Source organism: Conger conger, chromosome 11 (assembly GCF_963514075.1).
Source record: "Conger conger chromosome 11, fConCon1.1, whole genome shotgun sequence".
In the NCBI taxonomy this organism is placed as follows: domain Eukaryota; kingdom Metazoa; phylum Chordata; class Actinopteri; order Anguilliformes; family Congridae; genus Conger; species Conger conger.
Genome location: NC_083770.1, coordinates 32,239,245 through 32,265,496, shown reverse-complemented (window position 1 = coordinate 32,265,496; position 26,252 = coordinate 32,239,245). Strand labels below are relative to the sequence as shown.

Genomic DNA, 26,252 nt, shown 5'->3' with positions numbered 1-26,252 from the left:
GTTCATTAAAGAAGACCAAGGCGAATAGGCAACCATTGAAAAAGATACCTACCAATGAATTCTGTTTTTTTCAATTTCCACAATAAGACACAGAACAATGACTGAGGTCTTTGCAGATAAACTGCAGTGAAACCACCTTACAATGTGTGATTTTGGCGATCTAGTCCACACAGAATCTTCACCTTCGCACCGATGATACATCCAGCTACCTGGCTAGCCATTTGTTGCTATTATAAAATGGACAGCCTTTCTTTTAATCTGGTAGCCTATAGAATGATGAGGCATTTTATACCAAGTCTCAGCCCAGCTGATCAGGAACGCATTCATTTCCATGCTACAATACACCATAAACATCGGAGGTTTTCATAGACAGTATGACAAAAGCTGATTTTACTCAACCACATGGTAAATTCCTAATGGTTTTCACAGCTGTTTTTCCCTGGGGAAGCAGCAGGGGACACAAGTGGCAGATGAAACAGGGGTGGGGACAGGGCAGCGGGGGTGGTGGACTACAGCGGGGGAGGGGGTAGACTGTAGAGCAGACTGCCCTCTCTGTCGTTTACAACCTGGTGAACCGCACCCAGTGACAGTCACCATCCATCACACTTCGAGGATGCAGTCAAGTAAGTAGACTGTCCTTTCAATTCCATAGCTATTCCAGTGTTCCAGAAGAGCCGTTCTCCATGGTTCACACAGAACAAAATAATCAATGTTCACCACTGAGGCTAACAGGAATGTGAACTGTGAAAGAACTAGTGCAGTTACTTACTGTTACACAACAGTTACCAAGAAGTGAAAAAAAGCCAACAGAGAAAAAAACGACATGGGGTGGCTCCCCCCTGACATATTGGTCTCTAGCAAACACTTGACTTTCTTTAGATTTTACCTCGAGCCCCGCTAACACACAATCACACATTGTCTTTGGGGATGGTGGTATAAAAGAGCGACCAAGAGACAATTCATGAAAAGAGGCAGTCAACCCAAGGCCACTGACGGCAAATAAAATGGAAAAAAGCACAAGCTCATTTGGGCCAACTGGAGAGAGAGGCAGGATGCCATGCTGCAGGGAGGCCTGGCCGAATAAAAGGCCCCTTTGTGGATATCCTGGGAGACAGCACAGGGGCAGCGTCAGGCTCCCATTCACTGCTCTATCAAATGGGAATCAGCTGACAGCAGCAACATTCCACTCTGCCAAAGCACTCCATACAGCAGAACTGGCCAGTCCAGTGCAGTTCACTGGTGAACACATTTGTATGCAAGGGATCAGAAGGGTATTCCTATACAGCCATGAAACTGCACTTGCCCAAACATCAGCAACTGGTATTCTGATTCCAGAAATAATCCCAGAAAATGGCTCATTCACAAATCTCTCTTAAATTCTTATTTCTTTTGTTCTTAAGATCCTCCAAAAACCAACATGAGATTCAAGAAGATTGCACAGACCTTAGTTTTTGAGCGTATTCCAGGTATGTCAGATGACGAATGCTGACAGCTCATAAATTCGATGTGCGCGTCTGTGCCAGAATTAGCATAAGGAAATAACATAGCAATCCCATAAAAGGCACGCCGACTTCAGGATCATGTGCAAACATAAGCCATTCACCGCTCCCCACAAACATATCTATGTGGACACAGTCCTTAAAAACGTGCAGTATGTCTCTTCCTCTCAGGAATATGAATGTGCAATGCAAATTTCATAACAATCGGGCCAATTATTTTTGAGATACGGCCATCACAAATTGAAGGTTTGGCCTGATGGCGGAACTGGACAAAAGAACACGAGGTCATCAAAATCAATAGATTTCTTCCTCCAGGGAACATGAATGTGCACAGCACATTATTTTTGCAGATGTCTGTCACGGACGGACAGACAGACTGTCATCATTTCCATAACCTTGGCAGAGATAATGAAGGGGATAAATAAATTTAAAAACCCTGCAACGACACTGCCATTGTTCTCCACACCAACCCCGCCCCTGTCCCTGCCCTTTCCCTTCCCCATCCCATCCCATCCCATCCCCCACCCCACACCAGGAGGCTGGGCTGATATAATGTGACAGTTGACTTTGCGAACAGCTTCATTCCTCCAGGGATTTAGTGCTTGCTTCCCCAGGGATTAAAACCGGACAACAAACCGGTTTCACTGAGCTGTCGTCCAGCACGATAAGATTTAGGACACAGGTCCACGATTCAGACCGGGGTGGGGGCACACGACACCTTGCCTAGACCTCCTGGTCACAGCGTCTCAGGGGCACACCTCTCCTGGACATTTACATCCTAAGAGAGTGGCAACAGGCTCCTGTGGAAGTTCTGTGTATTGGCTCAACTGATTAGAAATAACCGCTTAGGGCAGGGTGAGCTGTAAAGAGGGCTCATCTACAAGCAAAAGCTGACTATCAGCTGAGACAAACATTAATATTGTCATCTCCCAACAAAAACATTTTTTATTTTTGTGGGTGGGGGACAGGGGTTGGTGAGAAAATGGTCGATGGCTCTGAACACTGGAGAAGGTGGAGGTTAACTCATTTGCAAAATGATTTACAGTACACGTCATAAAATCATAAATGAACCCCATAGCCATGAGCCACCCTGCCCTGTAGTCCAGAGTGCAGCCCCTCCTTTCTGCTGTTTTTTTTTTTTAACCGTCCACAGCCGGTTTACACCCCAGCACATAAGCACAGGCTCTGGAACATTCTGTCTGCTGCGCACTACGGCCCTCTCTCTCCCGCCTGGCCTCCCCATTGAAGAACACTCCCACAGCTGCTGCTACACACATTCCATTGCAATGACATGCAGCACTGCAACACTGATACTGGCTGGCCTGCTGGGCCCTCTTCATAACACAATGCATCCTATCCCACAGGGCTTTCAGCTCAGCTATTAACGCATATATCCCTGTGCGTTAAGACTCAGACCCAACAAAACATATCCCTGTGCGTTAAGACTCAGGCCCAACAAAACTCAGACCTGCACAGGGCTGGTGTGGGTTGTGATCAACACAGAAGGAATTTTAACATTTCCCATTTTCAGGCAACGATGCTCTTGCGCAGAGCGGCTGACAAACATTCCAGCCACATATATAGCCGAATACTTAAGAGGCAAATCAGGTTAAGAATCCTGCTCAATGCAGCAACAGCGCTTCCCCAGTCATTATGCTACACTGCCGATCCATTCCCAGAATTGTGTTTTGCCTGGCAATAATGACGCTAAGGACTATGCTATAGTCCCACAAGGCAATGGTTTATTAACCTCCAGCATTCAGTCAGGCATTTCAGGTGAATCAAACATTACCAGCACCGCTTATACACAAATGTCAAATAGCTTCTGCCAGAACGGTATTAGCACTGGTGTTACTTGCTCGGTCCCCCTTCATGATTAGTGTTTTTTGCTACAACATGCCACAGATTCTAAGGCAGTGAAGCTGATATTTATAGACTCACAGTGTCCCGTGATTAAATCACTGACGTGGGCTAGTCTCCAGATACTGGGGGAAACTGAGGCAGGGAGGGGAAATCTGTGCCATGAATTATCACAGTAACTTCACATATCACAGGGCACCTAGGCAATTCTAAAATCTGTATTGGCTTAGGACAAATAGTTAATTGAAAATAACCATAGGCTTCCGAGAAGTCAGCATCTGGAGCATGAACCCTAGAGTAAAGTGTTTATTTAGGCATACTGTGTGAATACACCAAGTGAAAAGGGATTTCTAAACTCCTGGTTCAAGCACTTTATAAGCTAAACTCCTCATTCACCAGAGAAAAAAAAAAAAAAACTGAGGTTCTGTCTTAACTCAGAATGGGATAGCTCACTTCCTGGAGTTTTCAGATATCAGATGAGCAGCCCACTTCCTCGTGTTTGCTACAGGAGCTTTCACAGGTTTGTAACCGCAGAAAGAAAGAAAAATGGTATGGTATAGTGCAGGTGACACTAAAGATATAAAGATATTTAAATCGGTTGCAACCAATGAAAAACTTCAAAAAGTGGAATATTTGAACATTTCCGGAAGATGAACTATGTCCTTAAAGGGCTGCAGTGACTTAAGTAGGCAATTCTAAAAATCCAATTCTGCTCGATTTCCACTATAAAAGAAGAGCAGGCACTACAGCACTAAACCCCGGATTTGGGTGTCCTGGCTGAAACAATACCTTTCAGCAATGAGATGCCTTCGTGCTGAGGAAACAAGAGTACTCCCATAGGCGGGGTGCAGTTAGGAGGGAAGGGATGAGGTCACATCCCTTCCAGAGTTCCCAGGGGCACGGAGGCCTACGTCAAACAGAGAGCCGAGGAGAAGGCTACAGGCTTTGAGGAATTTACTGGAAACAGCCGGAGGGCTGCACAAGGGGCTCAAATGGCCCAAATACTGTCTCAGGAAAAACAGCTGACTGTATGAGGGACACCTGCCGTCACACGAGCAGTGAAGATGTGAACACAATGTGGGATCTGTAAGAGGTCAGGCCGATCAATACGAAGCCCAATGACAGCACATTGATCATGGCACTTCTGCTGCAGTGAAAATGCTTGAGCAAGGATAAACTCTGGTGACCCTAACCATTGGATAAATGTTAGGCATGTAGAAAAATGACAAATGAAACTCCTTTTCACAAAAGTATACATGCCTACTTCATGAAAACAAATTTCCAGCATGTCCAATAGCTGTACAACACAATATGCATGTGCAGAACCCCCCCCCACACACACACACACACATTCCAGAATCATGCAGCACTCAAGCACTAGGGGGGAAATATCTGAATTTTGCATGATCATAGCAGAGAATATTAAAACACAGTCATCAATTATTGACGAAATGACTCAGTAACTTCAGAGCAACTGCAAGCCAGTCATAATCAAAGTCCAGAACAGGCATTCCTGTTAAGTGCCTGTATGCTGGGTAGCACTGATGGATTTGACCATGAACGCTAAGAGGGGACTGGCTGTAGAGAAATGAGAAAGGATGGACTCAGGAATCCTAATGAAAAAGAAGAGTCAGGCTCATGGTCTCTGGCATTCGAGGCAGACGCAGTGCCCCTGCAGTAACGCAGCAGAGCAGGGAGGAAGCCAAGTCAGAGTCCGGCCCAATGCAGCTCCCAAGAACGCTGACATGCTGGACTATCCCACCCTCCCCACCCTGGACTACTTTTTACTCAGAATTCTAGAACATCCCATGCAAGCTTACCTCTCGCAACTGCAAAGGATGCAAAAACCACCCAACAGACAGACACACAAATACACTCTGGAGCGATACTCAGTACCTTTTGTCTGCGTTTACGGGAAGGCATGGTGACTGGTGCAGGTGCTGGCTATAGAACATAATCACTGTTAAATACTGAGCAAGTTGTGTTGTCAAGGGGAAAAAAAGTAATAAATGACCAGCACCATATTTAATCATCCCTTGAAAATGTAAAATGATCATACACACAGTGCAGTTAGATAACAGGATACGATGAAGAGCGAGGATATTACTCCAACACAAGACTGGACAATAACTGTGTCCTCGCTTCCCTTATTATTATTGTGTTCATCAATCCATACTATTTATGAATGATAAGTCACTTTAATAAAAATATCAGTTGACATTTTTTCTCTTGGACATCTGCAGCACCCATTGATATGTGAACCAGTTAAACTGAACAGCTTGCAGTATTCCAACGCAGAATCAGGGGCACTTGGAATGAGAGGCTTGGCAGAATGCGCACTGTAAACCGTCCAATACTGCCATCGAGGCAGACCGATCGTATCACCGGCGTGACAAGGCTGTAGCACATGCACAAAATTATTAAGCAAAGGACCGAGCAAACAGACAAGCGACAAATACAGCAAACAATAGCTGATAGGATGATCATTTTATGGGGTTTCTGGGTGCGCCTACCAATTCATTTTTTTTAATTGCTAACTGAATACTAATGCTAGTATCAACAATGAATGCAAAATAATATGTGAAATATTATAAACTCTGAACTACAGATGTAATCTGCAAAATGAACTAATAGGGGGAGACGCGCAGTCATTAAGAATCTACGGCATGCCTAACACATGGCTATCTTTGGGCGCATGCCTTTGCCATTCCAGAAGAGCAGGGTGGAGCACGACTCAGACAGCTAACTTACATGACAGAAGGGAACAGGGCGAGAGGAGACCGAGGGGCAACTGAGCCCTTTTAAAGCACATACCGCTTGCATTTAAAATGCAGACATGGTCACGACTGTCTTCGCAAAAAGTTTGTGGATTGAGAGTTCGCCCTAATTTAACTACGGCCTGCGTAACTGCTATGCGGCTGGGTGGTAGGAGGTGCAGTGACATTGCCGTAACTGCATTAAAAAACAATTGGTTATGTTAAGGGTTTTCACTTAACAGTTTAGCTTAATGCTGTATCACCATGGTGTAGGTACGTCACAGTATTTGTGCCATTGCGATCATTCACTGACCATCGAGGATTGTTGGTGGCTGCCTGTTAGTAAGACACTGCCTTGCTAGCTACTTACTAACCCTCATCTAACAAATTACTCTAGTTCTACCACGTGTACTAGTACTGCACGTGTTTGTTAGTTGCTACCTAACTATATTAGTTTTACCCAAACAACCGTGTTCCACAAGTAAGTTAACGTTAACATACTTTATTGCAGAATCGTACGTTTACTCTACGGTTGATCTAGCTACGTGTTGTGTACTAGCTAGCTATATACATACCAGTGGCCGCAAAGATAAGCCAACACCACCCGTTATATATAGATAACGTTTTCTAAGCTCGTCAGCTAACATTAGTTTCTGGAAAATGCCATACTGGCTACTGCTAAATCATATTATGGTATGCGTAAAAGCTATCCATATTTTACCAGTATCAGTACATTTTCCTATGAATTATTTAACGTGAATGAACATTCTCTGCATATTGCGAATTACACACAAATAATTTACGAGCCAAACTAAGTTAATTATTGCTGATTGGTTCGCTAGCTAGATGAGCAATAGTAGGCTGGTGGTCTCGTCAGCAGTTGTCTACGCCATTTGTCTTGTCCATTTGGTTCAATGAAATTCTTACCGGCGCTGGGCGGCTCCTCGATCTCGCGGAGATTTGACTGTACAACAATAGCTAACAGTTAGCTAGGTAGTATCTAGCTGCTAGTCTAGCTAGCAAGGTCTGTCCCAGGAAAGCACATCTCTTCCAGGCAAGAACAAACCAATATTCAAATATAATCGCTAAATTATGTAAAACATAAACGAATCAAAATTAAGGGAAATTTAGCAAATACTTCTCTCAATTAACCACATTAGCATTAAACTTAACTCGTAGCTAAACCCGACCAAAGCTAGTTTAGTAGCTAGCTAGCTCGATAGCTTGAGTGGACTAAGAAGTAGGGAGGCAACGTTTAAGTTAAACATTCAAAGCTGTATTATACTGCAGTTAGTATATGCAAAATACACAGTATATTACACAATGCAGCACTAGCTTTAAACTAAATATTTAATGAATCTTACCTGCTCTGGAAAGCTTTCGCGCTGTAAACGACACAAAAAGGAGCAGCCCCAAATGCAGTCCTCTGCTCGGTTGTGATCAGATATATTGCGCTGCGTGAGACGGTGACATCACACACCGCAGCAACGAGCCGAACGAAGATCGGACACTGACGAAAAAGGTCGAATCACACAATGCGTAAACGACCCCGAAAGCACACGGCGTTGAAACGTTTATTTTTCATTTGTTCGTCCAAAAATGCTATTGTATCCCAGCGTTCTATCTAGCCAGTTCAATAAACAGTGATTAGGAATTATTTGCAACATATTGAAAACTTTGTCATTATCATTCTCACCGTAAAAGTTATACTGCTTTACATATCTAAAGTAAGGAATTAGCATATGGGTTTAAATCTTCACATAGTAAATTTTAAACTCCCCCCCCCCCCCCCCAAATAACTGCACATTTCTCACATATATTGGAGAGTGCATGATGAAGCTTTACAGAGGCATTTCTGGCATTTGCCAGCAGCAAGTGGTGGCCTCAATGGTGCTGCAAAGTCCTTTATTGTCAAACAGGGCACTAATGGCACAAAATGTGCTGACAAAATATCGATATTTCCATTCTAAATTCCAGTTCAAGTGCAGGAACACCCTTTGGCAGGCTTATCATTCCTGTGACCCGTTTCCCCTTGTAAACAATTTATTGAAACACAAGAGCCCTGAATCCCAGAAGTAAGCAAATTCTCAACAGAAAATGATGCACTTGGTTTGCATATTTAATTCACACACTATATATAAAAAGTATGCATCAATATACAAGGCTTTCAGGTAAATTGTTCTTTGGACAAATATATTACATGACATAATGATAATTGCTTACAACTAATGTACAGCTTTATAACACAATAAATTACCTGATATGATGTAGTACATATTAATCTGTGACACTGTATGGCTTTTGTAGAGAGGATACTGTGGTTCGTGAGAATAATTGATTAAAAAATTAAAATGTTACATAAGAAAAAACAGAAATGGCATTTTGCAAACTGAACAAATGGTACATATTCATTAGCGTTCATTCAGGCAATGGTCTACTTTAGAACAGACATAGTAATATAAAATTCCAAAGCAAACTTGCACTGCATACATTTCAAGTTTTGTCAAATTAAAATTTGAGGTTAAGACAAATAAATTTGTCTTCAGATGCACTTCATGTAATTCATCGAACAGCACCAGACAGAATCCCGCTCTCCAATAACATAAATGTCATTTCACCAAATTTCTTCTGAGAAGAAAAAAAAACAAAACAAAAAAACAAGTGCAATCTAAAACCCTCAGTTAATTCTCTACGCCTGACACAACCATGACTGTGCCAAAAACAAAGTAATAACATGAGCAAGGCTTTCTACATGTTACATCCATGATGAGCATATGCCAGATAAAAACTGCATGAAGAAACTAACACTTCACAGATGCAACGCAGATTAATTTCTGCCATAGTGTCATTTCTGGACGGAACTAAATACATTATCACGGTATCTCGAGACACTGGGCGTCACTGGGATGAAGACTGTCATTCCTCCAGCTGTGCTGGCCAGATGTTCTCAGTTATGGGCGTTTCCTGTTCCTCCCTCCCTCCCTCACCAATTCAAGTCCTCCAGAAAGAGGAGCTTAGCTGACCTTTCGGGGGAGGAATATCTTTGCGCCTCAAAGAACTCTGTGGGGAGGTAATGAAGAGTAAAAGGCACAAAATATCATCACCCTTGAATTCATACAATACAAAGGCTATGACAGCCAGAAATTATTTTAGCAGCTGGTTGATGAGCTCAGTAAGTTCATGCAATAGTAAAATCGGAATAGTATTCTTCCAGTTGTGCAAAAAAGCTACAATTAAATCGGCTCTATTTGAATTGTTATACACCTTTAATATTAATCTAATGAGCAGACATGAAATAAGTCAAAAGACATGGCCAATGAGGTTTTGAGGCCTCACCTCAAGGAACTGCTTGAGTCTCATCACAGAGCCCATCTGGCCTGTGCTGGTAACCGCCTCGATTCTGAGGGGAGAAAACAGAATTAATATGAATCAGGACAAGCAGTTTAAGTTCACAGTGGGCTGTAATTATAGACCGAAGGCCCAAGGAAAGCTTAACAGAACCACATTGACTAACATTAGTTCTGTAACCAGATGATTATTAAATCACATAATAAATCTGGACCAAATACTGGCATGTCAAACTACACACAGTATTAAGCAAGTTACTTTGGCTAATAATGGAAGACAGTGGGCTTGTCATGCAGGCTTCTGCACTGCACAGAAATATACCTGGGAAAGTACTCCTCCTTAATAAGAAAGATCAGTTTCCAGAATTGTCCTTGGTACTGCTTCATCAGGGCATGGCCACACACCTGCAGAGTGCAGAACTGGTCAGGTATTTCCAATCTGGCAAACGGTGGCAGGGGCGGGAGAGAGATGAAAGTCTCTGAAACTGCACCTACCTCCAGAAAGTCAAAAAGAAGGGTGGCTGTGACATCAGCCAGGGGCTCCAAGTTCAACATCTGGGCCAGCCAGCGCCAGCCATTGTTCAGACCATGAGGCGCAGGCTACAAAAGGTGGTTGGGTGGAGGGGTCAGCAGAACAAAAGCCAATGAGTAATATAAAAAACACCACCTTGCCAATTAATTCAGAATACATTCAGAATTAAAACCATTGTGTATACATGGGCCTTTAAAGCCTACCCCCTGTTTGTTATAGGGCCATCTCAGCTGTATGATGGCAGCATAGAGTCGGATCATCCCTGACATTCTTTTGAGGAAGCTGTCTTGCGCTTCCACTCCTGAGTCATCCACTCGGTATCCCAGGATCCTGTCAGAGATTTAACATTTTACAGTTATTTGCGATATCAAGATTTTCATGAATCTACAGAAGCATTACCCATTGTTCTCCAAATGAAGCAGTACAGATTATTGGTATAATGTGCAGGGCTCACCTCTGATACTCCTCCACTGATGTGCCATCCTTCATGGGGGGATAATAGGGCACAGAATAAGGGCATTTCTTGTGCAAGTGGGCCAGGATGAGGTCCCCCACCTTGGGGTGCAGGTCCCACACCCCCGAAGCCACCACAGCAATCGGGAATGCAGCCTCATGATGTGAGGCCACCTCCTCCTCTCCTTGTTTCTGAGAAAACATGGAAACGAAACTCAGCCCAGGTGAAAATCACAATCAAGAATGACATCGGAAAATCCAACATCGGCATACGATTCATCTTCCAACTTATTAAAATGGTAAATGCACAAATATGTTGAAAATAAATACATGTTTGCAGCTGTAACTACAAAACTGCTGAAATGCTGAGATTGATGCACTTGATGCAAACTCTCCAAATGAGATTAGGGCTTTGTGAATATTTTCATTTTTCATTTTACATTCAAAGGATGAAATTCAGGTTCATTTGAATTACTTCAGACATACACAGCTGTTGTCCAGAAAAGTCTAAAGTTTTTCCATCACAGAGAGAACAGCTCACCACAAACTTCTCAGCTAGTTTATAGCTGACAAAGGCCAGGCCGTGTGGATGCTGGGAAGCAGAGATCGACTTGCCGCCTGACTGCATTGAACGTCCAGATAGCACCGTGTCAATCTTGTCAAAGATTTCCCTCAACTTGGAGCCTAACAACAGAAACACATTACATGGTGGACGTACTCATAATGTATTACTCACCCACTGTATAAACAATAATGGAGACTTATAGATGGCAGTGATCGTCGTTACACTCTGTCAATTCAGGCACACCTACCTGAGGTCCTGGAGATCTGGCTGACGGGGATTGAGGCTGCCTTCTGAAGCTCCATCTTTAGCCTTTTACTCTGCTGCATCGATGACATAAGAGAAAACACAATGAGCACCTTTAATAGCATCCACATATAAGTAGGTCTGCTGGCCGAATTGACAGTTACATTGACATTGACATAACTCTCTTCTTTGGAATATGTGGCAACTCTTACTTTAGCACAGCATCACACAAATCTACCTGATCTTTGGTGTTGTTGAGGTCTTCAAATGACAGTGCACACTGGTTTGCAGAATCTTGCAACTCCTGGTACCATTTGAGAGTGCTTTCTTCTGCTTTTATCTGCAGCCCTACAAGACCAAGAGTGTCAACTCAATGTTCAGAGCTGAAGTGCTCCTTCATTCCCTCAGAATTCGGAGGGCTCTCTCCCATCAACAATCAACCTCACATCCCGTACCCTTTTTTCTGGCTTTCTCCTTGGCAGAGAGCGCAGCACTTTTTTTCTGCTCCTCCAGCTGAGCCTGCAGTTCTGCCTGCTTCCTGCGCTCTTTCTCCTCTTCCTCGTCCTTCCTCCTCTTCTCCTGGGCCTGGGCAGCCTCCAGCTGCATGGCCCTCACCAGAGCCCTCATGTCCTGCAAGGCCCGGTCAGCCACAGCCATATCCTCTATGCTGGGGAACTGCCCCTGTGAGGACAAAGACACATCACATACCCACGACTACCCCCTCATTAAGACATGCTATTTGCACTTGAGGTTGCCCCTCAGTATGGCCTGTCTACAGGGAAAGTCAACCTTGCTCCTGGAGTTTAAGTGTTCATTCCATTCAAACTCTAGAATTGGCTCAGTTATTCGGCTGAATAAATGCAGATGGCTATGCGCTGAAGTACTAAGGGTTTGACCGCTCAGACTCTTAGGGACCACTCCCAACATTCTATCAAGCTATGTAATGATTGCTAGACTGGAACAAAAACCAGAAACATCTTCAGCCAATGAGGACCAATATTCCTTTGCCTGTTTTAATGACCAAAGGGTTTAAAAAGCTGTGAACTACTTCACAGGTCCAATGTGGTGGAGAGCAACCAAATATGTATACAGGAAAAGCCATACCTCAGCTGTAGTGCGTATAACCTCGGAAACCTGCGAGCACAGCTGGTTGCCACGTGTAGTGTAGGAGGCCAGGTCAGGGGTGGGCGAGGCCTGAGATGGAGCAGAGGGCTGCAGCTGCTGGTTGAGCTGCAGCACCTCCTCCTGGACGGCGTTGAGCGTGCGCAGCCTCTCCCTGCCTTCTGCCTGCCGCTGCCGCTCCAGCTCCGCCTCCCGCAGGCGCTGCTGCTCCAACTCTCGCAGACGCAAGTTCAGGATCTACAGAAAGACCAGTGGACCAGGAGTGAAGACCAGAGCCAAGGCACAGCAATACATGGTTTACTTGTTAAAGGCCCACACACATCAGTGTTCTCTCCCTGGTTTTAGTATCTATAACGCCCACAATACGTTCACAGAGAGCAGTGATGTAGGCTTTTTCAAAAGTCCCTAACCCTGCCCCCAGAGCCCAATGCCCCCAGAGCCCAGTGTAGTATACTGGTTATGGAACTGGGCTTGTATTATAAAGGAGCAGGTCTGATTCCCAGATAGGACACTAATGTGGGACTTAAACAGAATTGCTTCAGTATACATCAAGCTCTAGAAATGGATATGATGTAAACATGCAGAAGTGGCACAAGTCATTCTGGATAGAAGCATCTGCCAATCACTAGTAACATAATGAAATTTAGTCAGCCCATTTTATCAATGCAATATCCTCTGCAAAATTCAAGAGAGTGCAGTCAATGAGCACTTTTCCTCCAAAGACCATCTGCCAGTTGCCCCCCCCCACTTGGTGGTCCAGCAGCTCAGCTGCAAAGTCACGGTGTTAGAGGACAGCACTTTATGCATAGCTGGCACTAGCAGACTGCAGATGCCCAATTGAAAATTGACCAGAGGAGTCAATGCAATGAGAATGATCCTGCTGGACAAACAAGCCAATTGTAGCCACTATATTCACAGTTGGTGCTGGAAGTGTCTGAATTTGATACCATACCGTGGAATCCATTACACAGCAATAACCAGTGTTTCAGCAGTAGACAAGTTTGTAATTAAAAATTGATATTACTGACAAGGCAAAAGAAACTGTGTGGACATGACACAACACAAGCAATCCACTCACAACAGTACCTTCATCCTGTGCCTCTGCTCCTCCTTCAGCTTTTCCTGGCGGCCCATACTCTCCTGAGTCCTGTTAAGTGAGGCATACAAACCAAATCAGGTCACCCCATTTGACATATACAGGTGAACGAAAGCATAAGGGTTCATTTAAACCACATGGTCCAGAACAATGCCCACTCTTTTTCCATCATGTCCCGCATGCTCTGGTACTCTTGTCTCTGCTTTAACTCCATATATTCCTCAAAGCGCTTCATCTGCTCAGACTCCCGGCTGGCCACAGTTTCCACCAGCCGTTCCTGCAGCTCCTGCCTGGCACTCAACACCACCTGAGATAAGGGACACCGTAAGAGAAAGGTCGTAATGATGGTCCATTTTTTCTTTTGTTCCCCCGCCTCCAACAACGGTTTCCAACATAAGAGGGGAATGGACTGATGTCACTTACAAAAGAACAATGTTTGTATATCCATACACGTGTAGCAAAGTTATCTTACAACAGTTAAGACATAATTAGCATATTTCCCCTAATGGTCAGAGACATTTTCCTGAACCAGTTTATATCTCAGTCACTAATCCACTAGTAACAAAAACTTTTGTTCAAAGAATTCTGAACTGTACAGAATTTTACCCAGTGACATAAAACTGATTCTAACTGCTCGACAAAGCCATAACACTGCAGCAGAGGAGCAATAACATGGGATGCCCGACCTTGGCTTTGGCACGATGCTTCTCCTCACAGACACGGATGCAGCCTGCCATCTGAGTAGCCCGGGGTGACAGCAAGGAGATGGTGGGGGGTGGAGTAGGGCTGGGGGCAGAACTGAGCTCTGGGCTGGGTCCACCAGCTATCTCCTGATCCTGTGTGTTCTGCTCGAGGTGATGAAAAACAGTAAAGGGAAACACTTCATTGATTGCATTACATTTACCCAAAAGTGCAAATGTAAAGCCTAAATGAATTAACTTAGCACTATGAGTAGTGAAAACAAAGGTCATGGAAGAATGATTAAGGAGGTTAAAGTGGTGTTTTCCAGCACAAAGTACAGCAGGCCATAGATCTCACCTCTTCTTCCTTGACCTCTGAACTAGAGGGTGAAGGCGGAGAGGTGAGGGGAGACTGAGGAGGAGAGGCCAGGGGAGACTGTGGAGCCGGGGCGAGGAGGCGAGGGCTGGTTGGCGCAGAACTGGACACAAGCACATCCTCAGATTGACCTGGGCTGGAGTCACGGGAAGGAGAGCCGAGGGAGCAGGTCTTCTGCAAGGGCCGGTTACTCAGCCGTTTCAGGAACACCCCAGAAAGAGGGGATAGGCTTGGTGGAGCATCACACTCAGACAGAATATCCTGGGAAGGGGAGCCAGCCCATCAAATCATGACAAGAAAATACAGTTATGAGATTTGACTCACAGTCTTCAAGACAGCAATACTTACCCATCAACAGTTGGCAAATCAAAGCTATCAAAATCCGATGATTCAAACATACAGCACATAATATTGCAACCTCACGTTTAATGCTAACATTCTCGAGACTCAGACGTTAGTGAACAACTGACGTTGCATTCATTAGTTGCCATTATAATTCTAAACAACAAATAGTCACATAGCCTGCTAGGAAAACTTAACTAAAAATTGTTGACGGCCGTTAAACATGCTGCTGCTTGTTAGCTAGCCTAACTTAGTTAGCTTAGATAAGCAGTAGGAACTCTTACTCACCTCCCCATCTTGTCCCCAATGTGTGTTATATTTTAGTTTCCCTTTCGCGGATTTTTTCAAGGCTTCAAGCGTATCCCACCTTGAACTTTCAGCAGGCATCTTGCAGACACAACAGGATTGTACCTATGCTCGAAATACAGTTTTCCGCATTGAAACGGCGGCGAGGATACAAATATGAGATTCTTGGGGCATTTCCGTTTCCGGGCAAAACATTGTTGAAGCCGGTTCAACCAAAGATGGTGGAACAACTCACAAGAAACACGTTGTAAGTTAGCAGTTAGGCACTGGGTATGCGTTGGGACAGAGCAATAGTAATATGAATACTTACATCGGCATTCAAGCAGCATGCAGGCGTTGCTCAAAGGGCTTGCTAAAAATTAAACGACTTAAAGCCTAATTTATGTTGTTGTTGTTTAACCCTTTGAAGAAGTTTTTGTATTTTTCGTTTTTCAAATTATAAGTCAGTGTTCTAGAGCTCATCTGTTTTAACTTGTCAGTTGTGATTGTCACATCAGCATTCTAATCACATATTTGTGCTCTTACACCTTAAAGGAAGGGTTACGAAAATGTTCAAGTTGAACAAATTATATGAAATTATATGAATATGTAAATATGACTCGTTTAGTTTGACAGTAAACTATCTCACAAGTGACAAAAATGTAACCCATGATTTCCCATTCGAACCAGTATACAGCTTCATCAACATAACTCATTTCACGTGGACAGAAGACACAACAACATCACACTCTCGGCACTCTTGCTCGGTTTATCCGTGGGCTTATCACTGCTCTGGGAGCTGCACCAAAGGAGCTCGGTTGTTTAGGTGCAACGTTACATCTACTGCGCATAATTGGTTATTGCAGTCTTTGACAAAAAGTAATATTTTACCATAAAAGTTTGAAGGGACATTATAAAGATGGACATAAATTGCACATTTTGAATGAAGGCTTTATTATTATACATCCTTGTATACATTCTGTCACATTCATAACAGTGTAAATTGCATTGATGCCATAATAAAATATTATAAAATAAGAATAATTTGAAAGCCTTTTGAAATTTTGCATCAACATTGCATTCATTGTTCAGTAAAAACTAAAAATGACTAGCAAAGATTAAGAACAATAAGCTGAATTACCCAATTACTGGCATCACAATTAAAATGGATCATGTTCTAGCAGCAAATGACAGAAAAAGCCCCATGGACAAGTTTGTGATAATAGAATATTATAGGTTTTGTTTTTAAAGATCGCCAAGCAGATAGGTAAAGGACTGGAATGTAACATTGAGTTGCATGAAAAAAATCTTTGGTTGGATGAAGTATTTTGACAAAGACCAAGGGAAGGGAAATGGACTTCAATCTTGCAGGTCTCCCGTCAAGCTCACTTTTTAAAAATACTTTTCCCCTTCTCAAAATTTGCAATGCACAATCACATCTCATTGGCAGTGCTCAGTGCAGATTAATTAACGAGAGCACGCAAACATATACTCTCCTCCATAGCATGCAATACCAGCCATCACTTAAACGGCAGTCTCCAAGTTCGGCTTACAGACATGAGTTGGAGGAAGACGCTTCATGAGCAGTCCACAGATACCCAATCGACCAGTGGGGAGTCACTAGTGAGCAATGATATGGTGCAATCCCAGTTTACTGAAACCTTCCCTTCCCTGGGCAATGTTAGCACCCAGCAATGTTAGCACCTTGCATTGGCATAGGGATGGTCCGAATCCAAAACCATACTGTGGGGCCCATGCATGCACTAAAACAGTGCCTTGATGGACAGGTGCCCAGCAGCCTCTGAATTCATATGTATACGTCTGAGTATGTACTGGCAATGCTGTAATAGAATACATTATATATTTTGAATGACTGTAACAAGTGTGTGAGCAACAATAAACGGAAGAAAAAGGAAGACAGGGTGCAGATGAGGTTCCACAAGTGGATAAATGGTAAAAGGAAGCGTCCGATCAAAGGGGGGACAAGGGCCGCAGAATGGAGCTTCCCAATGCGGAGTCACGGAAAACATTGGCGTAAGAGGCCTTAAGGAACTCCACGTAGTTCTGCAGGCTTCGGTTGGTGCTGTCAGATTGCCCCAGGCGATCCTTCATATCTTGCAGCCGGGTCTGGTGTCGACGCTCAATCTGCAGGAATGGGAACCAATGCTCATACATACACACACTAAATGCACATTCAGTTCACACTTCCCCACATTTCAGTAGCCTGGTTTCCACCAAAATCTTCAAAAACCAGCCATTAGTACCATATGAAAACCACACACACCTCCAAATCTAATACAGATTAAAGGTTAAAATGTGCAGTGATAGTTTTCTGTGAGTGTACAACTAGGTTACAATTATTCACAAATTAACAAATGGACTTTCAGAGAGCTGAAGCTAAAGGTGCCATATAAAAACATGGCAACATGAGGCTGTGATTAATAAGGTCTCTAAAAAAATAATACTGTTATTTATTTCACAACGTGTAAAGTAGAGCGCATTAGTAATGATTCAATGGAATCGACCAGTCATTCCCCAAAAAGAGGTGTCGCAATTATTGGCACCCCTGGTTAACACTTTGTGAAAAAACATGACAGCCGAAGTGGTACTTTTAAGCGTTTATGCATTTTTCTTTGTACCCATTAGCAGACTTGTCGGTGAATTACCGTCTGTCTCTTCTGAATGGACAATTCTTTGGCTTTTCCCATTCTGATTCATTCTTGTTACCTCATTTTTATAGTTTAGTGACACAGGAAGTGATGGAATGACACATAGTTCCTTTAGACTGAGATTAACTAAATTGTATTGCCAATTTCACTTTGTTTGATTTTATTTACAATAATTGTTAGGGGTGCCAAAAATGGTTAGGTATGGTTTTCAGAAAATGAGTACTTAATAAAAACATTGAAGCATCAGTGTAATGTATTGAAATATAAGTATATAGTTTTTCCATACAGTATGTTTGAGCATAACATATAGATTATTATCTGCGTTGTTGATTTCATGTAGATTATGTTTGCTCACATCCTCTTTGTTGCGACGTAGCTGGTTGAGCTCGGCTTGGGTGCGACTCAGCTGGGCCTCCAGGTCTACAACTTTAGACTGGGCTAACCGTTCCTTGGAGACTGTCCGGTCCCGGGTCTGATCTAGCTGTGAAGTGTAAAGTGATTTCTCATAAAACCACAGCAAGTCACCAGCCTTTCAAAAACACAGTAAAGAAAGGGAAATACAAATAAAATATAATTTCTTATTTAGCTGACACCTTTATCCAAAGCTACTTTACGACTAAACAGGGGACAATCCCCACTGAAGCAATGCGGGGTTAAGGGCTTTGCTCAAGGGCCCAACAGCTGTGCGGATCTCATCGTGGCCACACAGGGGCTTTCACCATCAACCTTCCCAGTCATGTACCTTAGCCACTAGGCTACAGGTTGCCCCATGCAAGGGAAACATTGTTTTCACAAGCAGAATATCTTTCACCAACAAAACTGTGAAATTAGTTAAGTACATATAATGTAGATCTTCCACTCAAAATTATGTAAACTTTAACAAGTCAGAGGTCTAGAAACAGAACACATTTCAACCTTTTATGAGCTGGCAACAGAAAAGAGCAGACATGACCACTGGACAAACCTGCAGCTGGGCATCAAGCAGGGCGTCCTCCAGCCTGTGTGTCAGCACACTGCACTCCTGGGACTTCTCCTGCAGGTGCAGCTGGCTGCTGTGGATGGTGTCCTCCCGCTTGGCGATCACCTGAACCAGTTCTCGGTTCTGGGAGTTGGTCTCCTCCAGCTTCCTGTCATGGATAGAGGAATCACAACTGACATGAGGAGCCAGGGAGCTTGACAAGGACAGGTGGAAATTATGCTCCTGTTGTTCTCTGTAACTGTTTCCATTTGTGTGAAATTATGTGGGTTTGCAATGAACACAAATAAATAATATTTTACTTCATAAGGCCCCCACCAAATACACAGTGGCAATGTTCCAGACCTTTCTAGATTCTCCACCCTCTGCTTCAAGTGTTTATTCTCCTCCAGCAGTAACAGGTTCTTCTCTCGAACAGCATCCATCCGGCAGCCCTGCTGCTCCACCTGCACACAGCACACACACACAGGTAGTGGGCAACCTGTTGGATTATTTTATTATCTATGCCTGCCACCACCCTCTTCAGAGGAAAACTTTATTTGTGATATTAACTATTACACAGAGGTTATTGCTAGCAATAGATGTTGATTCATTTCCCAGCCATGTCCAGTGCTTCCTTTCACTGTGATGGCTGGGCATTTCAGGACAGCACAGCTGCAGTGGATGATAAGACAACACATGGAGAACAGAGAAATAGATATGTTTTTTTAAATCTAAACAAAACATAGGTGTCTCTGGGAAATATGTCCAGAAATACATCAAATATGCTAAAATAAAAGTGAGAGTAATCAGAAGCTGAGCAGCCCACCTTCAGGCGCAGTTCGGTGAGGCCGCTGCTCTGCTCGCTGCTCCTCTTCTCCTGCTCGTGCAGCTGCTCCTCCGCCTCCCACAGCTGCTGCTCCGTGCGCTTCAGCAGCTCGGGCAGGGGCTCCAGCTCCGCCAGCCTCCCCAGCAGCTGCCTCCGCACCACCTCCACCTCCCGGTCCAGCTCCACACGCACCTCCTGCGCCTCCTTCTCCGCCAGCTCCAGCTTCAGCCGGTACTCATCCACCTCCACACGCGCCGTATGCAGCTGCGGCACAACAGGCGAGGACAACGACTTTAACAAAGAGATTCACTGTGCATGCTGTTATCATGATGTTCTTGATATTTTAACTAAAACTAAAATTTCTAGTTGTTCTGCCTATTAACTACACTCAGTGAGAACCTTATTGGGTATTTATTAGACTTATTCATTGTAGCCTATCCAATTAGAGGTTTGACATGCTGTGTGTTCAGATGCTCCTCTACATACCACTGTTGTAATGCGTGGTTATTTTTGCGTTACTGTCACCTTCCTGTCAGCTCTGACCAGGCTGGCCCTTCTCCACTGACCTCTCATTAACAATGCATTTCTGCCCACAGAACTGCTGCTCACTGGATGTTTTTTAGTTTTTCCACACCATTCTCTGAAAACTTTAGAGACTGTTGCACATGAAAAATCCCAGGAGATCAGCAGTTTCTGAGATACCCTGGCACCAACAATCATTCCACGGTCAAAGTCACTTAGATCATATTTCTTCTCCATTCTGATATTTGGTCTGAAAAACAGCTGAATCTCTTGACCCTTTCTCTTGATATTTATAGAGTAACTGAACACTGTCCATTATAAGATACTGTACAGTAACTGCAGTTCTGCTCCCTTATGCTGTGATTCTGTCAATGCATGTGTATTTAGTTGCATGGCATTGGTCTTGGGTGTGTCAGTGCGAGGCACCTGGCTTTTATAGCTGTCCACCAAGTTATCATACTGCTTCACTGAGGACTTCAGCTGCTCCACCTCTGACTGGGATAAGCCCTGCTTTTCCTCCATGCTTGACTGAGTAGCCTGGGAGGAAGAGCACAAGGGAAAACCAAGCACAAGCAAAATGAAAACCTTTTCCTGTTTGAACAACCTTCAGTTATAGCTGTAAAATGATGTCATGATTGTAATTTCAAGCAGACCTACAGAGACGGGCAGACATACCGAATCTATCATAAACTTCTTCAAGATTAACAAGGGTTGTCTTCAAGAAAAGAATGTAGCCAGCCAGATCTCAATCAACTGTCACAAGGCTTGTCACTTCAAAGTATGTAAACTGTCCCAAACATAAAATAATCATGTCATGCTTCCACGTCTCAAAACGTAAATGCTATAACTAATGCATATATGCATGTGCAGTGAGCTCCATAATGTCTGGGACACAGTACAGTAATGCAGAACACCATTCCTATACAAGACCCCTTTGATACTTTGAAACTGAAGTGAAGAAGGCGAAGAGAAGATTGCTAGGATTCAGAGCAGGTGTGCTGCAGTTTGGACTGACCTTAAGCCTCTGGTTCTCCAGCCTGGTGGCTGCGCTCTCGGATGTGAGGTGATGGAGCCGCTCCAGCAGGCCCTCGGTCTCAGCCCGGGCCTTGCCCTCCACGCTGTGCAGCTGATCGGTCAGGGAGGTCACCTGGCTGCAGACCCAACACAGGCAATGCCTCCCTCAGCACTACACACTCTGTATTACACCTACACCTCCAACATACAGCAGAACAACTTAAAGTCATAGCCTTACCTTTTCTCTTGTTTAGAAAGAACATTAGCAAAAAAAAGAATAAACTGTAGTCTGGGCAATCTCACATTAGACTCATCTCTGTCATAACAACTTTGGCTTTACAACCTGAGCTTTGGGCAGCTCTAGAATGACAGCAAATGTATTGCAGGTAAAATTGTCAAAAGGACATGGTATATTTGCATAGGACATTTACTTATACATTCGCTTCATTATGTTACTGCAATGCCTCCAGCTTTCCCTAACACAACACTGAATATCACACTCAATGACAGGCTCCGCTTACAAACTCAAGTACTCACTTGCTGAGAACAGTAATCTCAACCTCCAGTTGGCTCTTTTCCTTCACCTCCTGGGAGTGACGACCACGCCAGCTTTCCACTGCAGCCAGGGCATCTGCCAGCTCTGTCTCCTGCATGAAAAGACGTTGATAAGACACATTAGCAGGAGCAGATGCAATGGATGACGGCATCATGCCATTCAGTAGCACTAGCTGAGCATTTTACAACATCATGACCTAATAAGGGTAACTCCTTTCCCCTACCGCAGTCCACAGTCAGCATGGCAGCACAGAAAACTGGACTTCCGCAGCTTCAAAACGATTGCCCATGAAAAGCCAATCAGTGACACCATGGTGACATTGTCCATATTTTTTATACAGTCACTGCCTCAGCCCCCCTTTTCACACACCTTCTCCAGAAGCTGTGTGTTAAGATGCCTGGCTGTGCCCTCGCTGCGCTCTGCCCGCTGCTTCTGCATCTGCACCTCCTGCTGCAGGGCGTCTTTCTCTGCGTCCAAACTCTCCTGCACCTCCGTCAGCTCCTTCTTCAGCTTCTCCACCTTTTCCTGCTGCTGACTGACTGTCTTTTCTAGGCTCTGACCGAGAGACGGGAGGAAAACACACAGTGGCTCAGAGGAAACTCATAAACAGTTTACTGATGCAAAGAGAAAGGCTGCAGAGAACAAAAGGAGGGATACTTTGATCTGGACGCTATGTCGGTTATTCTCTGCCTCCTTTTTACGTAGCCGGCCCTGGAGATGAGCACGGGTGGACTCCAGTGCTTTAGAAAGCTCTGTGGTGGTCTTCATGTTCTCCTGTCAAGGGGATGGAGGGGGAGAAGGGCCATTAATGTCTACATAATGATCATGGACTGTGTTCATATAGCACCTTTCATCTAAATGTTTTGCAGTTAAAGGAAAAAGATGGAGTGATAAACCCATGAAAAACTCTGAAGTACAGTGCATTTACCCTCTCAGTCTCCAAAAGGACAGCGAGCTGACTGACCACCTTCTCTCGGTCTTGGAGTTTCACCAGAAGGTTCTGCATCAGAAACAGGAGAAAGCTTAATTTTCCGAGCCTCTGAAGCTCAATGCTAATGAAGGACAGATTCACCTATGGGCTCAGCTGTGCTGCTGGGGAAACTATGACACAGCAAAATGAATATCACCAGGTGGATCATCCATTTTATTTTGTAAAAATATGACCATGATCCTTATCCAAGGGCTGACAGTGCCCGAACTCACCACCTTCTCTGTCTCAGCGTCGGCCAGATTCTTCATCAGCACGTCTCTCTGCTCCCACAGCCTTACAAGATCGGTCTGATCAGCAAAATATAAAAATAAAAACAATGTATTGGGCCAGAATTTCAGCTGCATACATGCGTATATTACTGCCTATGATATCATACCAGGCACACAGAGAATATCACACCTCCTGACCGTGGTAGTCCCTCAGAAGACGACGCAGAGTGCGGTTTGTGCCCTCGAAAGTCTCCAGTTTCTGCATCAGCTGGTCCTTCTGCCTGCCCAGCAGGGCCGAGTCTGCCCCCGACATCCGCTTCTCCTGCAGGGACACAGTATTCAGGTACCACAGCTGAGAGTATACATTAGCAAAAATATGAACATAGAAATGAAATGCATAGTCTACATCAATCAGAGAAGACAGCTGAGTGACAGGGAAAGAAAACACTTGATATTCCTGCCTCAAATGTTCATACAGCTGTCCATCACCATGCTAACAAGTACCACAAAGGATCTAAATAGTCACACTCTCACTATTAGTAGTATTTTGAACAGTAGCTTTCACAACTATACACAAACTGTCACCAGTCTGCGCCACTGCACATAATGGAACCTACTATAGACCTCTTTACTACGGTCTGGTGCAACCTGACTTGATCCCCAGTGCCATCCATAGACACTCACAGTCTTTATTTTCCCCACGGTCTCTTTCAGGGCCGACACTTGCTTGGCGGCTGCGGCACCATCCACCTCCGCCTCCACCAGCTTCCTGAGCAGCAAGTCCTTCTGCTGCAGCAGTGTTTCCGTCTCCTGCCTGCAGGGATGGGCAGTTGGCTTCAGCAACCATGAACTGGCATGTCGTGTAATGTAAAATGTTATGTAAAATGGCCATTTTGTGTTGGGACAGGGACACCTCTGTTATGTTAGAAAATAATTACCATTTATATACATCTCACACAGCCCAGCATTTTAGAAAAGAATAATAATAAATAATAATGAATAATAAGTACAATATCTAAACTGAAACTACATAATAGATTTTCAAATATTCTAGCCCACCAAAATACATAATTTGCTATGTTGCTTTTGAAATAGAAAGTGGTAGATGGCTTTGATATTTAAGCCTAAGCCTAAGCAAACTATACTACTTTAGGTGAAAAAATAAATGAATACAAAGTACAAAGAAACAATACTTTTAAAACTGGATTAGTTGAAACTTGTTCTTATGTCATTACCAAATAATGTTTATACAAATAATACGCTGCCACCTTGTGCAGCACCTGCAATGGACTAATATATCTAAAACTATACTATACTCCCCCAGCATGGCACATGCATTGTTTCTGAGTGGGTTTTATTCTAAGACAAACCTGGTTAAATCTGTCTCTTCCCGCATCTTCTCAATAGAGTGGCGGAGGCGGGTGTTCTCGTGTTCAGTCACCACCAGCTCTTTGGTGAATTCCACCAGTTCATCCTCCTGTTCCTGGATTACACGCTGGGAGGCACTCAGCTGCTGTTCCTTTTTCCTCAATTCCACCTGGAGATGACCGTAATATTAGAAAAAGAAAAAAAGAGTTTGCTTTTTACAGGTTCAATTGAGCAGGTTCAACTGAGAACAACTCGTAACCTGAAGGAACCTGGCCTCGTTATTTGAGAAGCTAATTTTGTGTTACCCAAACCCTGTACCAATTTACAGTAAACCCACCCAGCTTTTTGTGAAACAAGGACAAGTTGATCTGCTGCAGTATACTACTGGTTATAGCCTGCCAATAACATATCTGAGTCTGAGGGAACAAGTTGCAAACATAGTACCCAGACTGCACTCAGAGTGAGCACCTTTATCCACTGAGCCACTACAGAGCCTAGGAAATTCCAATTTGTAGTCCAAAACTATCAAAAAAAATTAATGTGAGCAAGACCAACCTCATTCTTCAGGGAGCCAACCTCAGTCATAAGGCTGTCAATCTTCCTCTCATACTGGTGGATGCGGCCTTGCAGTGCTTCCTCTTCATCACTGGAGAGGTCAGCCAATCGCAGCCCAGACTGAGAAAGATCAGGCTCTGGAGCAGGCCTCATCTCTAGGCGGTGTGTCGGCCCCTAAGATGCACACCCACAACTTTAGAGACCAGATAAGGACCTTCCCTGAAGATGTGCATGTCTCTGAAAAACAAACTTAAAGATAATCATACAGGGATTAAAATTAGGATTTATGGTACCTCCCACTTGTACAGGGCGTCACGTGTCGAGCCCTTCCCAGGAGGTATCCAGGGCACCCTTTCTTTCCTCCTAACGGAGGTTCTGTGATTTCCTGTGTCACCTTTCATCTTTGCCTCTTTCGTTTTCTGGCCCTTCTTCAGGTGCACATGCACTGATGTGCTCTCTGGTACATGCACGTGTAGAGGTGGCGATGAGGAGGGTGTATTAATTAATTTTCCCTGTGGAGTGAAGAGGCATACAAGTTAAATGTCTAGGGCAGGGCTCGTCTCATGACTGTCATATTTCTTGCATTAAATATAACTAATGAAAGGGTAGCTTGAATCACTCAGACTAACCTTCAGTAAACAGAAAACGAGAGTGCCTAGCTAGTTCGCTCATTAACGTTAATCTCTCCAACTGGATTATTTAACAGAATAGACAACGTTACTCGCTACGAGCTAACGTTATCCACCAGCTAATGTATTCAGCTCGACCTTAAGTTTCGGTATTAGCGAGCTATTGGGCGAACTTAAGCTAGTACTAGAATGAGGAGTAGCAGATAAGATAGTTCGCTAACTGAGTTACATGCCAACGTTAAAAACAGGCTAGATGCATATTTATAGAACTAACGTTAACGACAATCTGTAATTTCGTTTAGACAGATCCAATAGAGGTTGCCAACTACAGTAATTAGCTGCTGTAAACTAACGAACCATCTGAAATTTAATTTATACCTAAGAATATAATTGTGACACACCAGGCTATTGCACACTATCTTCTCAATCGTTTCTTTTTACCATTTGCAGTCAAATATGAACTTTATATTTTCCGTTCATTCGCCAGCGTATTTATCCAGCAAGCTACCGTGTTGTTCCTTTTCGCGTCTCTTGATAAGCCATCTCTTGTGGTACGCTCATTCCTTGTATCCGATTGGCTCATTCAAATGCATTTAATGGCTGTTGACTTGTGATTGCAGGAAGTGACTAGCATTATCCGTTCTTTCATAAAGCAAAAAGAGAGCGTTTGCCCATCGATTCTTCCTGGTCGGACTGAAGAGTTCCGATTAACGTTTAAAGCGGCGAAGGAAAGATTTCCGGGAATGTGACAAAAATGCAACCACGGCCTTTTTCAGCAACTCGACCAATCTCTGTCATT

At 43.8% G+C, this 26,252-nt stretch overlaps 3 protein-coding genes across 11 annotated transcripts in view; all 3 read right to left on the bottom strand.

Annotated features, from left to right (window-relative positions):
- Positions 1 to 7,617, bottom strand: part of LOC133140677 (spectrin alpha chain, non-erythrocytic 1-like) — a 36,958-nt gene extending 29,341 nt beyond the window's left edge. For 3 of the 5 annotated variants that reach the window (XM_061260789.1, XM_061260791.1, XM_061260794.1), the window contains exons 1-2: positions 7,480 to 7,565; positions 5,256 to 5,303 (exon numbers count right to left, since the gene is read on the bottom strand). In XM_061260789.1, the coding sequence (XP_061116773.1) occupies positions 5,256 to 5,282 (27 nt within the window). In that variant the 5' untranslated portion in view covers positions 5,283 to 5,303; positions 7,480 to 7,565. Of the gene's footprint in view, positions 1 to 5,255; positions 5,304 to 7,479 lie in introns of all 5 variants that reach the window. The other 2 variants (XM_061260792.1, XM_061260790.1) reach the window with 2 other exon arrangements.
- A 599-nt stretch (positions 7,618 to 8,216) lies between these two features.
- gle1 (GLE1 RNA export mediator) lies at positions 8,217 to 15,349 on the bottom strand. The gene is made up of 16 exons (XM_061260828.1): positions 15,160 to 15,349; positions 14,512 to 14,790; positions 14,160 to 14,318; positions 13,632 to 13,780; positions 13,464 to 13,524; positions 12,360 to 12,614; positions 11,711 to 11,936; positions 11,494 to 11,603; positions 11,260 to 11,332; positions 10,989 to 11,131; positions 10,449 to 10,639; positions 10,198 to 10,324; positions 9,958 to 10,062; positions 9,785 to 9,867; positions 9,452 to 9,515; positions 8,217 to 9,175 (listed from the first exon to the last, which is right to left on the bottom strand). Exons 1-16 carry the CDS (start codon positions 15,256 to 15,258, stop codon positions 9,107 to 9,109), a joined length of 2,193 nt encoding a protein of 730 aa, XP_061116812.1. The 5' UTR covers positions 15,259 to 15,349; the 3' UTR covers positions 8,217 to 9,106.
- A 737-nt stretch (positions 15,350 to 16,086) lies between these two features.
- LOC133140268 (outer dense fiber protein 2-like) lies at positions 16,087 to 26,172 on the bottom strand. 5 transcript variants are annotated; one of them, XM_061260049.1, is made up of 18 exons: positions 25,962 to 26,172; positions 25,118 to 25,336; positions 24,825 to 24,998; positions 24,272 to 24,438; positions 23,586 to 23,715; positions 23,092 to 23,223; positions 22,905 to 22,979; positions 22,630 to 22,701; positions 22,359 to 22,475; positions 22,071 to 22,256; positions 21,683 to 21,792; positions 21,147 to 21,282; positions 20,558 to 20,668; positions 19,610 to 19,873; positions 19,147 to 19,247; positions 18,790 to 18,952; positions 18,181 to 18,306; positions 16,087 to 17,301 (listed from the first exon to the last, which is right to left on the bottom strand). In XM_061260049.1, exons 1-18 carry the CDS (start codon positions 26,034 to 26,036, stop codon positions 17,128 to 17,130), a joined length of 2,532 nt encoding a protein of 843 aa, XP_061116033.1. In that variant the 5' UTR covers positions 26,037 to 26,172; the 3' UTR covers positions 16,087 to 17,127. The 5 variants fall into 5 exon arrangements, with proteins under 5 accessions (XP_061116033.1, XP_061116034.1, XP_061116036.1 ...); XM_061260050.1 differs by having other exon boundaries at positions 25,895 to 26,100; XM_061260052.1 differs by having other exon boundaries at positions 25,832 to 26,099.
- Positions 26,173 to 26,252: the final 80 nt, after the last annotated feature.